The sequence below is a fragment of the Pecten maximus genome, chromosome 6 (genome assembly GCF_902652985.1).
Source record: "Pecten maximus chromosome 6, xPecMax1.1, whole genome shotgun sequence".
In the NCBI taxonomy this organism is placed as follows: domain Eukaryota; kingdom Metazoa; phylum Mollusca; class Bivalvia; order Pectinida; family Pectinidae; genus Pecten; species Pecten maximus.
Genome location: NC_047020.1, coordinates 17,657,871 through 17,674,745, shown reverse-complemented (window position 1 = coordinate 17,674,745; position 16,875 = coordinate 17,657,871). Strand labels below are relative to the sequence as shown.

The following is a 16,875-nucleotide window of genomic DNA, read 5'->3' as shown; positions in this document are numbered from 1 at the left end:
GGGATCGCGTTTAGATTGAAACCAACCGTTAAAATAACATGGCTGTGACAGGATGTTGATCATATGCACTAATACAAACTTGTTCGTAAACTTTTTTCCGGAATTGATTTCCAAGCTAATCAAACTTGACATAATTATAACGTAACAGACACCTGAGATAGAGCTGCTTTTCCACAGTGCTCTGATGTAGAAGGAGTCAGCTTTAACTATCCGGATGGATACGATTCACTGCCTTAACCTAACCAAGTGAAACAATTATGATATTTTGCGTCGAAGACACTATATACTAATATCACGCGTTTCAATACGATTGCGAAAAACATCACTCAAAAACATCGTCTTAGTCTTCAGCTGTACCTCTTTGATAGCATCCACTAGACTTGTTCTCACTTCCGGTACGGAATAATTCGTCAGACTATCAACGGCGAACCGGACCAGAGATGACGCGTCCATGGCTAAAGACCAGATTAAACGGTCCTCGGTCAGTCCAAGATTAGGGCCCATAGAATCGTTCACCAAACCGAACATGGTAAAGTTCACTGTGACCTCAGGGAAGTCGTTGAACACATCATTCAGTTGATCACCCTGTAAGGTAATAGACCAGTAATGAATCAACAATCGGTATGTTTAATTTCCGTATGTATTAAATGAATATTATTGAGAATTATCTCCCCTCTCTAGTATTTTGCTTTAAGACTATACGATTGTAGTTAAAATACCCATATTGCTGGCTGATATTATGGAATTGGTAACAAACGCGCTGAGTGAAAGTATATAGGTAACAGGTAATTTCAAGCTTCAACAAATCTTTTCATTACTTCTCATATTAATCATATATAGACCACTGTTTCCTTGGCAACGTTGAAATAAAAAAAAAAACAGCTTGGGGATTCAGACGGTAGGTGGTGGTTTACACGTCATATCAGTATATAACAATTGTCAACTAAGGAATTATGATGGAATGTGAAATATGCCGTTACCTTGGTAACATCTGGACAACGAACGACAAGTCGGACATTGAGAAACACTATACACGTGTCAGTTTGCCGATCAGAGTACAACTATGATGTGTTTGAATGGTATTCAAAATTGTGTGAAAAATACCAATACAATTACAGCTTTGAAACACTTTGTATAGTTCTTGACTAGTTTATTCATACGACAGATGATAAAATGTAAAGATATCAAGTTATGACAAATTGATAAAATAATTTAAGTGTCGTTCCTTTTGGTCTTATTAAAGGATATAATTTAGTTTAACATTGATAAATATTTACGTGAACGCGTCATTTTTGAATATCGAAATTATACTAAAGTTTATCTTTCCATATAAATATAAAAATGTAATTATTTATTGTTCAATGTTGATATCTCTAATATACTTACGGGATCGTAAAAGAACCATTCGTATGGCGTCGACAGCATAGCCAGACTCCGTGCCTGAAATATAAAACACACAAATATTCGACAGATAATCGAAGTACACAAGAAGAAAAGTAAATTATTCCGTCCAATATCTACACTTTCAAACCTTTAAGCATTTATATCGTAGAACAAGCTGGAATTAGTGGCGATTAATGAATACAAAGAATGCATTATTTAACACGGAAGGTTTATCACAACAGAACATTGCCAGCCTGGTCACTATTTCTATCGATTACCATGTACGCTTGTGAAAATATATGTCATACAATTAAATTCGCATAGAGTGTAATTGCATAAGATTTTTGTGAAAGTACGCCAGCCATTTTATTTCGGCGCAGTGTTCTTCTTCAGTGTACTGTTGATACAGGTCACGGCATATCAATTCTTCTTAACCTAATTTTGAATTCCTCAAGAATCCTATCAAATAAAATAGTACTTTAGTGTTTATTTAGTTCTGAGGATAGAAGCGTGAGCGTCGGGACGGAATAAAAATTCTCTATCTATGGATAATGTCATGAAAGAGCATGGGAATCTAAGCTCATCCATTTGCCTAATAGGTTTCACAAGTCTTGAAAAGGTAACATTCAAACATTTTGTTTGAACCAGGAGGTGAAGGTCCCAATGGTGTAGGTACCGGTATGATATAGCACATTATTACTATCATTTTGTGAGTAATATTGTTTATGTGAATAGAAATAATGTTATGTATTAAGAAAGAAGTCTACACCATGTTGTATCAGAATCGGAGAAGAACCACAAAACAAACAGTGTGATTTCTTCGAAGCCGTTATTTGGCTTCAGATCCGGTATTATAAGCATTTGCTTAACGTAACGATCAATCAACTTCCGGTTAATAAGTTATTGTCTAGTCACATCCATCAAAGCACGCGTTCACTAAGGATGGCCCTGGCAATCACCCCCTTGTACCAGAGCTTTTTACCATTCCGTTGACAAGACAGTTTTTTCCTATTGGCGTTGCGTAACGTCACTGCAAAAAAGCATTGTAGAGAACAACACTCACAGTCCACTCCCCAATTCAAGTAATTGCTACATCAGCAATCAGAACAACTTGTACTAGCCATCTAGATACCCAGAAGACATGTGTATTATACATTTTATTTGAACGATAATAATTTCAGACCAAATTGATGGAATTCTAGCTTACATTTTTTCCAATTTTTCCAAGTTAAATTTGGTAGCAATATGTTCACTTTAGCCCAGGGATACATATTGCATAACCTAATACAATATTTACGACGAACAGTCAATTACGCATTCTCAATGAAATAAAACTTATTTGTTATATATGACTTCTGTTTCGGAGATTAAGTTTTTCTGATTCTTTAAGCATGCACGTAGTGTCTTTTACGTGCTATATACTATAAATTAAGTAGGGTTGTTTTGAACAGATAAGGATATGATCATTGATTACCGCAATTCTAAATAATTTAGTTCAATATAAAATTTAAAATATCTCCGTCTTCTCGGTTATTGTGAACTCAATCACAATTGTTTCTATTAATCTCTTTGCAAGGTGCTGCTTAGGAAGAATGTAAAGCAATCCCAAAATATCCATAACGTATCAAACCGGCACGGATATCCTATTTCTAGATGAGCATTTCAAATTGAAAGTATAAGATAATGGCACTTTATCATGAAACAAATTGCCAATTAGAAACTGAATTTTTTTAAAATTGATAAACTGTCAGTTTGACATGCAGATGATTTGGTATGCTTGTTTATATAAAGTAAATTGTTGAAAAGTGGCACCCGACCAAATATGGACTGGTATTTCGCGTGGGGCAATATATTAAGCGAGTCGAAAGATAAAATCACAGTTGCGTACAGGCCTAGTTAACGAAACCGCGATAAGTGCAATGGAATTTTCCTCACAAATACAATAAACAGAAATAAGATTGAAATAGACACATCTCTTTCATTTTACTATTAAACATACACAGTAGTAGTCTGAAACACTGTATGGCGTAACGTTGTCGTACAATGAATCAAATATGGAAGAAGTTCCTATTATGTATTGTGATAAATGAAAACAAGCCTACAATAAACCTTCATCAATAACAGCAATTCCCTTTATATTGCTTTCTCTTTGACACGACCGATCGGCTTTATTGTGATGTATGCTTCTGTTTGCATGATCGCTGTTCAAGATGTCGTGTTTTAGTCACTCATATTTAATAGTAGATGGCGCGTGTGGGGTAGATAGCAGCACGTGCGAGTATATTACCGTTCATTTATATTTCTGTTACTCCGTGTGTGGAGGTATTTAGTATTTCTCTTGCATGCTGGCTTAAATCTGTATGTGATACTACATGATATAAAGCGGAAATTCATAATTTATATCACTAACATGGTAGTAGTCCAAGAACAAAACGTACAGTATGCTAAAAAAAAACAAGACCATTCTGATTCTGACATATATCTACATAACATTGACTGATATAATGAGCCATAATTTACCAAAACAAATATATTGCTGTTGAAACTTGCCTATTACATAGTAACGTTGTTTGTGACACGTATCTCTGTGACAATATCACCTATACAAAATAACACCCTGCACGACAGCATTTCAACTGGTCTCTTGTGTAGCCGAAAATCAGAAGATACAATTGCCAATATTATTTGGCCGACAGACACATCACGTGTTCCGACTAGTTCCGTTTATTGTGCTCTTGGCAGAGTCAGCGAGAGAGGACGTATGGAAAAGACACTTTAGGGATACATAATTAGCTATCTATGGTAAAATCAATGATGCGATGGCCAAGGGGTTTTCCGGTGTGTATTTATCGGAATGATCGCCCTTTTTACCACATTGCTTGGCTCATTGCACAGACAGCACAAACGTCAGTACGGGTAAGGTTAGGTGGAGGGAAGACATATCAACCGTCAGTTCTATGAAACAGCATGTTGAAGGTATGGACGGGCAATGAACTATCTATAAGTAGACAGATGGCCAGAATCATGTATGTAAATCTTACATGGTATTCCTGAAGACAATCATCAACTGACGTGTTGAGTACTGAGATGATACCATACAATCCAGTATTAGTTTATATATATGATATTATGTATGGTAATAGGTTTGTTTATTATTTTGACCGGAATTAACGGGAACGGGTGTTGAGAAAGTCGCCATTAAAAGGAAATAAAACATAGGGAGAAAGGGTTGACAGAAAGATGATAGACATCACAACTCTTCTATTTTATACATCAGATCCATATTGAATTCAACGTCCCCTAAGTAGGACACATAGAAGGAAAATAATATGCAGGAAACCACTTTTATTCGCCTCCAACACCAGTTGCATATACACAGCAGGTCCTATTCGTAGGATCTCAGTCTCTTAATAGAAACACAGAAGCCAACCTCTATCCTGAATGGTCCCGAGATTTAGTTGCCTAATGTGCACTACGTTGAGATACAACAGTTATATCCCCCAACACTCCTGTACGGGGTCGGTGCGAATGTATCCATTAAGTTCCTGATTTAATTGAAATCCAGTCAACAGCTATGTTATGTTAACACCAGAATACTGACACTTAGTTTTAACGATTGTTATTTTACCAGCACGGTATGTACATTTTAAACCTTAGATTTTCACTAGAAAATGGAAATGATGAAGGTATATTGCAGATATCAATTTTGCTCATGAAGAAATATAGTTTATTTTGTTATGAAAACATTGCTACCATGCGGGATAATTGGAAAGATGTTTCGACGAATTGGAATGTATCACTTTAAATGAATGCATTGCAAACTGTCCTGTTGGTATATCAATGTGATTAAAACCCTTGGAAATCAGACAAATGTATCATATCATCACTCGTAAAACAACGCTGAGTTAGTATTTTATTTGAAAACTTATTTGATTTTACACGTTGTTGAAGGTACATTTCTGAAGACCTTGAAATTCAGACAAATACGAAACATTAAGGACTATTAAATCGGTGCATTGTAGGGATTGAAGCTGCAAAGTATACGTCAAATTATCCTCACGGGCATCTGTCTGCATATAATGGAAACAAAATCACCGTGGAAGGCATTTCATAGTCAACTTATATCCAGCATATTGATAGCGAAGCAGTCAGGGAAAGACATTAAAGACAGCAACATACGATAAAGGGAAAGAAATGTACACTCCTTAATGTATTGTTTTACTAAATCTGATAGGGAGACAATGTGGTGTTAATGTGAGTCCGTCCCGTATATATGAAAAAGTACTAACAACTTTTAGTGTAGATAGTAGTTTAACAAATGTCAGTCATCTTTCTTTGAAATTTGTCTTGGCACATATTATCATATAAATCATTTATGTGAACAAGGCGACAATAAACGTTTATAATCATATTCTCAGTGGAAGTGATATAACGAAGACTTGTAACTCAAATGTTTGCTTAATGTCTTTTAATCATCTAAAATGACAACACAGCAAGTTGTAAACACCGCTAACTAACATACCTGTTCCAATATGTTCCTGGTATTCTCTTTACTGCAAAAAAGGACGCTTTTCTGTCCAAAGGCTCTGCGCATGTGCACGAGATGTTCCCTTATCTGCGCTGTGCCACGCAATTGATCCACACGCCAGGACTTGACTACCAGATCGTGATTGGTCAATAGTTTTTCAATAATGGACACACCTACAAAAAAAGAATATACCTAAAAATGAACTTTAAACTAGCATTCATAACCCAATCAATGGAACAAACCAATAAAAAACAAACTGCAGTATCCAAGCTTAAAAACAAAACCAGAGTATTTCACACTACGTAGTTTTTAGTTCTGACCACCTATCTAGAGCCTTACGAAATGAAAATGGGAGGCTTAAACAGTGGTAATTGTTGTATTTTACCTAAATATAAAGATTTAAATGCATCTTTAATACATTTCTAATAAATCACAACCAATTTTTATTTAACATTGATTCGCTGTATGTCACTGTTTACACGGCAGTCAGGATAACGAGTCATTTGGAAAAGACAAAACTGTATTTGCTATATTTTCAGAGCGAGGAGCATTAGTTCCACTGGATAACATTGTACTGACTATTCCCAGCGCGACGCATCATGGCCAAAGTTGCGTAACAAATGTGACAGTAACGTGATTTCATATGATAACAGAGTGCTTGATGGCGCACCAGACACCCAATTATGAACAGATATATAATAATGTATTCATAAATAGCTTAACTGGTCATAATGCAAGCCGTTTATGGTCCCTACAGTATTAAGCAGCTGCCCAGTGACCAGTGTCCGTAACAATTTTGTTTAACGTCCTATTAGCAGACAGGGACATTTAAGGACGTGCCATGTTTTGGAGGAGGAGGAATGCTGGAGTACCCGGAGAAAAACCACCGGCCTACGGTCAGTTCCAGGAAACTGCCCTATGTGTGTTTCCATAACAAGCAAGGCCTTACGTATATCATGTTACATCGGATGTGAAAATACCTACTGTCCAGGTTATTCTAAGGTGCGGGAATATGATACTTGCTACAGAAAAACAAATACTCTCGAAATATGTATGTACTGATATGGACAGATAGGTAATCACACATATCCAATTAAAACTATTGAGAAACACTGTATGTGTATCTGGCAAACCAAACTGCAAAAAGCTAAGTATACGGAAAATAAACAAAGTATTCTAGAGAAGTACATTATATACCGCAGATAAACAAAGTATGCCGCAAATGCATATTGTATACTTAGATTAAGAACATTCTGCAGACGTACATTTAAACTGAAGATGAACAAAGTATTCTGTAGATGTAAATTGTATACTGCAGATGTTCATTTGTACTGAAGATGAACAAGGCATACTACACGTGTACATTGTATACTGACGATGAACACAGTTTCATGCTTGAATTTGATGTCTAGAAATGGTGTCAACATATGCGGATGTCCTACAGGACACAGCTTGATACGTTGTTGATGATTCAGTCAGATAGAACAGATGTCCGATTTTCCCCAAGAGATCAACATCTCCTGTTGTCCTGCATATTATTCACATCCTGTTTCCGTCAGAGTGTCTGCACATTGATCTATAGTCCATTGGAATGACTTGATTACGTATTGATAATCATATCAAGTTATCAGACAGTAACAGGAGAATTATCCCCAGTACATTGCTTACCGTTCAATGATTTATGCTCCAATGCTTTTCCAATGTTTATCAACAACAATATCGAACCTAACGATCATAAAAAAGAGGTCCATAGACCATAACGGTCACCTGAGTTCTAATATATATTTCTATATATTTCAGTCAGTTTAAGTCCTTCCGGTTCCGCCTATCAGCCCCTGAGGGTCAAATTGCAATCCCATATTGATAATTCTAACCCAGTTTGAACTATTTCCAGTGGCAGTCCAACAAATGATGCTCTAAAATGTAATTTCCCTATATAAACTAAAGTTTATCCCCTTCCCAGAGGGAAACACGAGATCCTAGGGTAACAGCATTACCTAATTCGGTAAAACACCTGAAGACCATTCCATCTATGAAGAATATTATATTCTACCATATCATGGTATTGAGATTTCAGTCAATTTGACCTTTTTTTGCCCCAGCCCTCAGGTCCTTTGGGGGTGGGACCATATACTTATCAATTTTGGTCGACCTTTGCCCATGGAAGGTTTCGTAAAAATCATTGAAATTGATTTAGGTGTAACTGAGGAGAAGTACAAATTGTAAAATTGTTTACGGACGTACGACGAACGACGCACGATGAAAGAAGAACGCGGAGTAGAAACAGTCACTCGTGTTTACATGGTGTTTTAACGTTTGTCGAAACACGAATATCACCGTAGTATGTATGCCTCTGTTGTTGTTTCATTTACAAAGTAAGTTTATATTTAATTATAAATCTTCTTTGGTTCGTGGCATATCTAGTTAAATAAACGGTTTTGATAATTCCTCTTTTGTATCGCGACATAAGTTGTGTAATGAATTATTCGGAACATGGTTCTTAAATCGTTATGCATTACGTGCTTTACGGTAATACCTACAGAACGTGTCTTATTCAGTTTCAATAAATACGAATTATAAATGCGTTTGCTATTATATGGTTTTGGTTGTAAACAGAGCTTCATTTTTTGCGGAAAGTATCATACAAGATTATTGTGCTTTACATATGAAACAGATTTCACCTCGAAAATTTGTCATACACCACATCTGATTTCTCCTAGCACTCTGGAAAACAGATGACACAGAACGACACATAACCCTAAAGTAAATAAGAGCTGCAGTGACAAAATCTAAACATGTTACATCGGAAGCAGGCGACTCTGTTGAATCAATTGCATATTTGTCGCCTCAGATGTATTACAGAGTCGAATTTAATGACAGCCATTACATGGAATATCGACAATGATTGATTGTGTAATTCACACTACTGTTTTATTTTCTAGGTAACTCATTAGTGAACTACTGGAACTGGTGTCAGGGTCCAAAATCCGTATGCGTGGCTAGTGCAATTTGAAACCTCAATTTCAATATATTATTTAGCCAAAATATTTTATCGTGTAGTTATCGTATTGTAATGAGAACTTCTACGAATATTATTCAAGGTAACCGACACGTTATGTGTATATTTCCTGTGGTAACATGCGCAATTAATGCCAAATGATAATGTAACTAAAATAAATCTCCTGACACTTTCCGTTACAACTAACACTGTCACCACATGTCCTCACAGTAATCCTTTCAACCAATCAGAGACCTCAATTATATTTTAATATTTTTCTAACAATTCCATTTGTATACGAGGCTTGAATCAAATCGGTATCGAAATTAGTGATATATTCAATTAGATAAATTATTATCAATTTGGAATTTTAAAAGCCAGCAAGTAACCTATGATTTAGAAATCAAAATGCCAACAAAAAAAACGGATGGCTGCCGTTTGTCTTGAACGTTTATTTCTGGGAAAAAGGCACATGATACATGTTCGAACCCAATAGAGGTAATATGTGATAATTGTTTAAAGCTGTTTTCTGTTTACCGGCAGATTACATGCAGATTAGATTGTTAATCTTGTTGAATTAACTAAAGTTCTGTACACTGCCTTATAACAGTGATATTAGACAGTATCAACTTACTATGATTGAATGAGCCGAGATCGTCCAAATTTCAAGGTGAAGTGAAGACGTCAAGCGTGTTCGGGTTAGTTAATAAACAGTTCCTCGGTATTTTGCCAAGTAAGATAATGGAATATTCCACGTAACCTCACGTATATTTTATCACGCAAATTCCTTGCAAGGTAGTCAAGAGTTCCACGTAAATACGATAAAATTTAAGTCTGCTTTCCAAAAGATCATCACTGTGCTTAACGAGCATTTCGGGGATCAGTTGCAAAGACTCTGCAGATAAGTTGTCAAATTTTAGACCACGGGAAAACTTTATTGTTGACATCACGATCTCATTAGGTAATACAGGTATGTTCTACGATATAAATATCGATGTGTTTTACGCTTACTGATATGTTTGTGGCATCCATTGAAGTCATTACACTTGTTCTAATTTGATGGTGTGAGACCCCCCCCCCTCCCGAATTTGACGGGTGTCTTGGATGAAGCAGAAGACGATTACCCTTTCGAAACATCTCGTCTTTTTCCTTATAGTTTTTCAGGATATTGATGATGTCGCCCAAGTCCCTCGATTTTGAATTATAACCTTTCTATGTGGTTAATCCTTGTTTTATCTTATTTAAAAACACAGTAATATATCTAAGTGGCATCCGTAGCACAGTATCAATTATTTTTATAATGATGTTATCAATATGTTAAAAAAATATTGAGTGTGTTTATTGACATGTCTATTTATGTCAGTGAATGTTTGTATATTAGAAACATCCCTCATCATGTATGGAAAATGAAGGGGACACCTACAACATAAATTTGCTCCGGGTCCTCAGGTGTCTACCCCTTGTTAACGGGCTTCCATCCAGACCAATGTAAATGATTAATGTAAGCTGATAGAACGTGTTTCACAATGGAAATAAAGTAAATAAAGTCGATTGTTTTTAATTAGGAAATGTGCATGTAAAATTCCATACGGTCAATTGGGACTGCCTTGTGTAATAAATTTCTCGCGAAAATGTGACACGTCTTTTATCAACTGTTGTCGTATACCCATCAGTGATGACATTAAACAGCATGTATAGGGTCCACCGCCTACACATGGATCGCGTCAGACAATACATTAATCAAGTTTTTCATATTATTATATAATTTCTTGCCCATGCTTTGCAATGTAATTAATATAAAAAGCAACGGTATTGACCTGTAATCATCAGGTTATGAATGATAACCAATTATATTTCCGCCATCGGTGGGTAGGGTAACCAACTATATAAACACGAGCTATATCAGGAATCGAACTGTCATGAGTCATGATAAGGTATGGCGGTAAAGGGAAAACTATGATAATGTCTATAACAATTAATTCATGCGAGCTAACTCTGAACGATGAATAGATATTTACTTAGGTTTATCAGGCATAAATAGATATGTGTATTTAAAAGCTTGCAATGTTGACAACCAAATTGCAAGCAAAATTCGACAAACTGAATTAAACACAAAAGAAGGTAGTATATTTTACTATGTTTTGAAAGCTAGATATTGCCACTTTTTTTTTCTCCCTCAATCTTATTGATTTTCAAATTTTGCTGTAAAATATAAGAAGCCAGGTTAGACTTCATGTTGGCGACATTTATTGGAACATCAAAATCGTACTTTATGAGGATCAGGCCGGGTTTGGGAAAGGCCATCTTGGTCGTATTGCAAATTTACCCAGTCTGCCAATATTGACCAATATATAGCAGCAAATGACCACACATCAAAGTTTTCCCATACTTTAAACAATATTGGCTTACCCTGGTCAGGTCTGATAACATATTTACACAAGCAACACATCTGAGAGTTCATCACAAACAAAATTGGTGGCCCACGTCAGAATGATGGTACATTGTAGGCTAATCAATCAAACCTATACCCTCAGAAAAACACACGTGTGTAAACAACTTCAAACTCAGCTGCTATCGTTTAAATTCCATGTGTGTTACGGTAGAAAATCAGATCATTTAACGTGGCGCTACCACAAAAAAAAAATGGTAATTTGCAAAATGATATGTTCATATGGCATTCGTCCTTTTTCGTAGTTATCAAAGGTACAGGTATTTATTTATAGAGCCCTTCCATAGCTATCGCGCTACTTAAAAGGCTGTGTCAATATCACTTCATAAAGAGTTGTTTTATGCGAGATTCAATTTTAAGATGTCTAATTACATATGTCTTGCTCTGAAGTTATCGTAATATTATCGGCAAACCTGATTACAGTGCACCCATTTCGGATAGATGATATTTTATCAACATTACCTTTGTCGTCATCGTAGAACAGGCTGACCTTTTCCCATTTGTAGAAATTGACGATGTCAAGAATTGACTGTCCGAAATCTGATAGACGTGGCAGAATTTGAAAGGTGGTATTGAGTTTGCTTTTCGTTACCGCCGTTGTAGAAAGGTAAGGGATTCCTAGTTTCTCTGTTACCATGGCAATCGCATCGTCATACGGGCCTAACACCACGTGGACACTGTTTTTCGTTAGTTTAGACATAGCTGTAAAATAAAAAAAAAATAAAGAAGCATATTAATTAATATGAACAAATAATGCGTTTTCGAGTCTAATACATCGTCTAGATGTCAAAAGTATACACGTAGTTAGTTGAGGACGTGGTGTGTGTCGTACAATGGATATCAGCATGTATCTCTTAATATACAGAAACAAGTCCCTGTTCAACTATGTGGAAAATGTCAGTTTAGGGTTCATATTAAAGGGGCATTCCTTCGGTCGAATGCCAGATGTGTGTTGTACAGTAATTTATATCATTTATGATGAACTGTGAAGGATAAATATCATTTTTCTACAGAAAATCCGCAAAACTCTGCCGCTCTGCATCCGCAGTGGAACATTTAGCTATCACGTGACACTACAGACTACAGCTTATCATACCGTTTTGTTGGGTTGATAAACCCTAATTATAGCACGTTTTACCGCAATCAGTTATGTTATGGTAACATGCATAGTTAGTGAATGAGTTAAAAATATCAAAAACATTTGAAATGTTACACTCCAAAATTATCTTACTCGTGCACAAAGTCGCATAAATATGAGCACCAAAAGGCGCAAACACGTGTGCCGTGTTTACAAACTGATTTGTAGATGAATGTAAATAACGGAAATGGCTAAAGATAAGACAAATATTGTGGTTCAATGAGGTAATATTTAGTTATAGTGTCTTTGATTTGTCAGCCAGAACTTCATTACGAATGTATCACTCTGTTGAGTCGACTATCAGTATATCCCACAGAACTTTTCAGAAGCAATGCGAATTCCTCGTTCGAGTCGACTGACGCGGCCTCCTTCACTCTCTTCCGTCCTTCAAACTAGTTGCCGATATTCATACGAATTTTGATGACGTTCGCTATCTTGTGTCCTCATTTTCTCGCAGAGCCGTGTACGTCATTTTCGTTTCTGTTCGTGAACTTGCCTGCACATGGTCGTATAAATAGTCGTAATTTTCGCACTTCGGTTCGCAGTGACATTTTCGAAAACTTTTATTTTTAAGAGCTTTGTGTTATCTTTAAGATATTTCCATAACATATATCACCATGGAAACAACACGGTATCTAAAGGTGACAGGACAACTGATTTTCTATTTCAAAGTTCGTCCCACAGAAGTATCATATGTGAGATACTCTAGGGTCTGAAAAGGGAGTTAATCTGGTCACAAGAACTTCGTCCGGACAAGGCATAGTGGAAGATAAACCTCAACGTCTACTATTGCAGGTAGGGCAACATACTATCTGATGTCTTCAAATCTGAAGGAAGTGAGGAAATCGCTTTTGTAACAGGATACCACAATAGTCGCCATACAAAGAACAAGGGTATATGGTTAGTATGCGAACATGATCAGAGAGCGTATGTGTTATAAAATAAACCTTAACTGTGGACATTTGATTGTAAATTTACACAGACAAAAGGCTGATACTCTTGACAATAAAGTCAGATTTTATTAAAAGATCACTGAAGGCTTAACATGGACTGAACATTTATAAGGTTAACGTACGACACTCAAAATGCATATAAGATATTAAAGACAATGCAAATATCTTATAATATCGGATTATATGTAAAAGAGTTGTATAACGAACACAAAAACCAAACTGGCAACTTAGGCACAACTCTAGTACTAACCAAACTATGTGTGATAGAGATAAAGCAATAGGCAGCAGTTCTACTCGTGTCAGAATCGGCAACACATATTTTATTTTTTTCTATTGAATAGTTTTGATAATGTCGACTAGAGTAAGTTTTTAGATTTCCACAAAAGCGTGTATGCATGCTTGGTAGGTGAGGAGTGTGCGTCGAGAGAGTGGCTCTGTAGGTCAGCCAGTAGCTTGAGATGCCGTGAGGCATGCGATACCATTTTAATTAGATAAACCAGCATGCGTTTTGAATGTGGGTTCTTTTAATTTGTTGAAGGGAGTTCGGATTATATAGGTCCTGTGGGAGCCGGAGTTTGATTTCTGGGAGAACCAAATGTCAGATAAAATGAGGAGGACACTTGTTAAGGAACACGCCAACTCTGTAGCGATCTCTCGTGAGATGAGATCAATGTCTACCCGTAGTTCTTACCGAGGCCTCGGTCAACATGCACGCTACAATATAGGTCAGGAAGCCTCAATAGATCACAGATGCTGGAACTGTATGCACGCTCGCTAAGGTGGAAGTGTCGGCCTGTTTCCGCCATCAGGTTTAATCACGTGTATGTCGCGTTATCTAAACTCGCCTCAAAGACATATGGAGAGGTATCGTAATGGTATCGTCATATTACAGATTGATATACAAAAAAATGTATTATTAAAACACGACAAAGGTCTGAGGAAAGATCAGTGATTGTTGGACCAGGAAAATATCGGATATTATTTTCCTTGTGAATTCAAGAAGGATAATTCCATTATAACCGTGACGAGAGCTGATCTTAAATTTAAATTGTAGTTTATTTCCGTTTTCGTACACATCTGTAATAAGGATTTTTATCGATATGTGCATACTTTCGCCCAACCAAAACTTATATCAATATTTGATTTTTATTTTGTTATACTCAGAGTTGTAAGGATTTCATGTTATCGTTATGAACCTTTACAAAATGCCTTTCAATAATGACACATTGCTTTCCTTGCGGTATACCATGATGATATAAATATTATTTGCGCTCATCTTAGTCCCATCAGTACGGTTATAGAGTTTCCTGAAAGATATCTTTGACAAATCACCTAATCCAATAAAGAGGTGTTTTGTTAAAGAAGAATGTCATATTCAACTGACTTACCAGTATTTAATGTTTAATTGTCCGATAACAGATATATGGACGTATTTGTTTGCAATAATACTGTGTATAAAATACGGGTCGTTTCAAGATAAAATCTTTGCCGCGGATTTATTAGTTCATCGTAAGGTCAAACTATAAATAATTAAAACACGCTTATTGATTCTGGACATTTTTATTGCTGTTTTGATTGACAACATCTCTATAACGTTTGCTGGTGTATGCCCCTTCTGACTATCTGCATGTCAACGAAGCTAACGAACATCGTGTAAAGTCATAAAATATCACCTTTCGATTTGAATTTTGTCTAAAAAAAAACAAAGTGAATTATTGCCATTGTGAAGAGAATATACCCTTATGGACAACAGATTATTTACATCATGCAATAAAAATGGCCTGATGACAAAGTCTCTATCACATTTTCCCTTCTTAGATACATTATAGTAACAATTTTTCATCCGTGCTTTCTAAACGTTGTTCAATCGTTTGAAATTCAAGATTTTTTCCAGACAGCGCGATTTGCGAGATAGATGTTGACTGCTGACAAACTTAAAATTAAAGAATTTCGAGAAATAGAGATTAATGCAAATCATGTTCTCGCTCGATCGTTATCTATTTCCTTGAGTGATACGTAGTTTGACGGATTCTGTGCTTGTTAATATGACTAGTGGTTGCCATCATTTAGTGGCCATAGCTGTTGATTGGACGTTAAACAACAACCAGCCCTCTAATATGGATCTGGATGGCTTGTTGTCCAAGAAAGAGAACGCGATTACGTTTCTGTAAGATTATAGTATTTTCACACCGTGCAAACTTCAAGAGATCGACTAGATCTAAATGTGAGTTGAAATTCTGTCATGGTATTACAGAATTTTAGTAAGATTAAGGATTGTCTTTAACTTTTACTACAACAGGTGAGGAAATAAATTACGTTTCTGTATTTACATTCATTGAGTATAATCTGTAAATAGAGTTCACCATCCAAGGGGTTAAGTCTCAAACCATGTGACGAAGCACATTATTATATGAGCAAGTCATATTTCTTAGAGTTTTATAGTCTATCCTGTGAAAACAATTTAGTGAAGGTCTATTATGTCAACAATGTTAAAATGAATTAGAATTGTTCTTTGAATAAGCTTTCAAATGGAAGGATATGTGGGGTGGGTGGTCGATACAATCTGACCCATCACTTGTTGAGTATAACATGCAGATGAGCTAATTGTGTCCCTCTAAAACATGCACTTTTTGCATGTTTTATTGAAATCTATAAACAGCTTAATACATTATATGCCAACAGTTAAGGTCATGGTTAGCCATGATACATTCAATAATTACTAACAAGTGATGAAGCTACGTCTGTCAAATTGCACCATAGCTGGGATTTATAGGCTTTTAAATTATTACAGATATCATTGGATTTTCTTTAGATGACCCTTAATTACGTCGTACCGATCCTTTAATGTCACGCGCGTCTAGTGCCAAACCTCACTGGATCATTTCGGAAACAGGAGAGACAGTACAACTTTCTTTAGGTCAACGCCAAGGACAATTCCACGTATCCACCGCGAAACTGAGGGAGGTGAAATGAGGTATCGATTCTTGGAATTAAACTCTACCGGGGAATAATTTCGGAAACAGGTTCGCATCGTTCGGGGAAACCTGTCAATGTATTATGTGTGGTTGATGTGTTTCATTTTCGTCTTAACTTTATATTGGTTATTGTGTGCAGACATTTTGAAATCCCAAATAGGTTCAATTTAGTTTTATTCGTTACGTTTGCTATGTGGAATCGTAAAATTGTAGACCGTGGCGCTCTGAACATAACACTTTCTCTGCCAGCTCTTGAAATTGCGTCAGTGAAATCACGAGTCAATCAAGCACACAAGAGACGCAGACTCATCACAAAACCTGTCGTTTTCATGCTTTCACTAGATGTCGCTTTCCCCTACGGAAACCAAACAGCCTCAGTACACCAGATTGCTTTCACTATATTTATATAATGCAAAGACATCGTTTTGAGCTATAATCGGCTTCTGTTATG

The 16,875-nt window shown here is 36.2% G+C and overlaps 1 protein-coding gene across 2 annotated transcripts in view; it reads right to left on the bottom strand.

Annotated features, from left to right (window-relative positions):
• LOC117329114 (glutamate receptor 2-like) overlaps nucleotides 1-16,875 on the bottom strand; it is a 74,096-nt gene that overhangs the window by 28,098 nt on the left and 29,123 nt on the right. For both annotated transcript variants that reach the window (XM_033886851.1, XM_033886850.1), the window contains exons 3-6: nucleotides 11,821-12,060; nucleotides 5,906-6,084; nucleotides 1,387-1,440; nucleotides 358-585 (exon numbers count right to left, since the gene is read on the bottom strand). In XM_033886851.1, coding sequence (XP_033742742.1) covers nucleotides 358-585; nucleotides 1,387-1,440; nucleotides 5,906-6,084; nucleotides 11,821-12,060 — 701 coding nt within the window. The remainder of the gene's footprint in view (nucleotides 1-357; nucleotides 586-1,386; nucleotides 1,441-5,905; nucleotides 6,085-11,820; nucleotides 12,061-16,875) is intronic.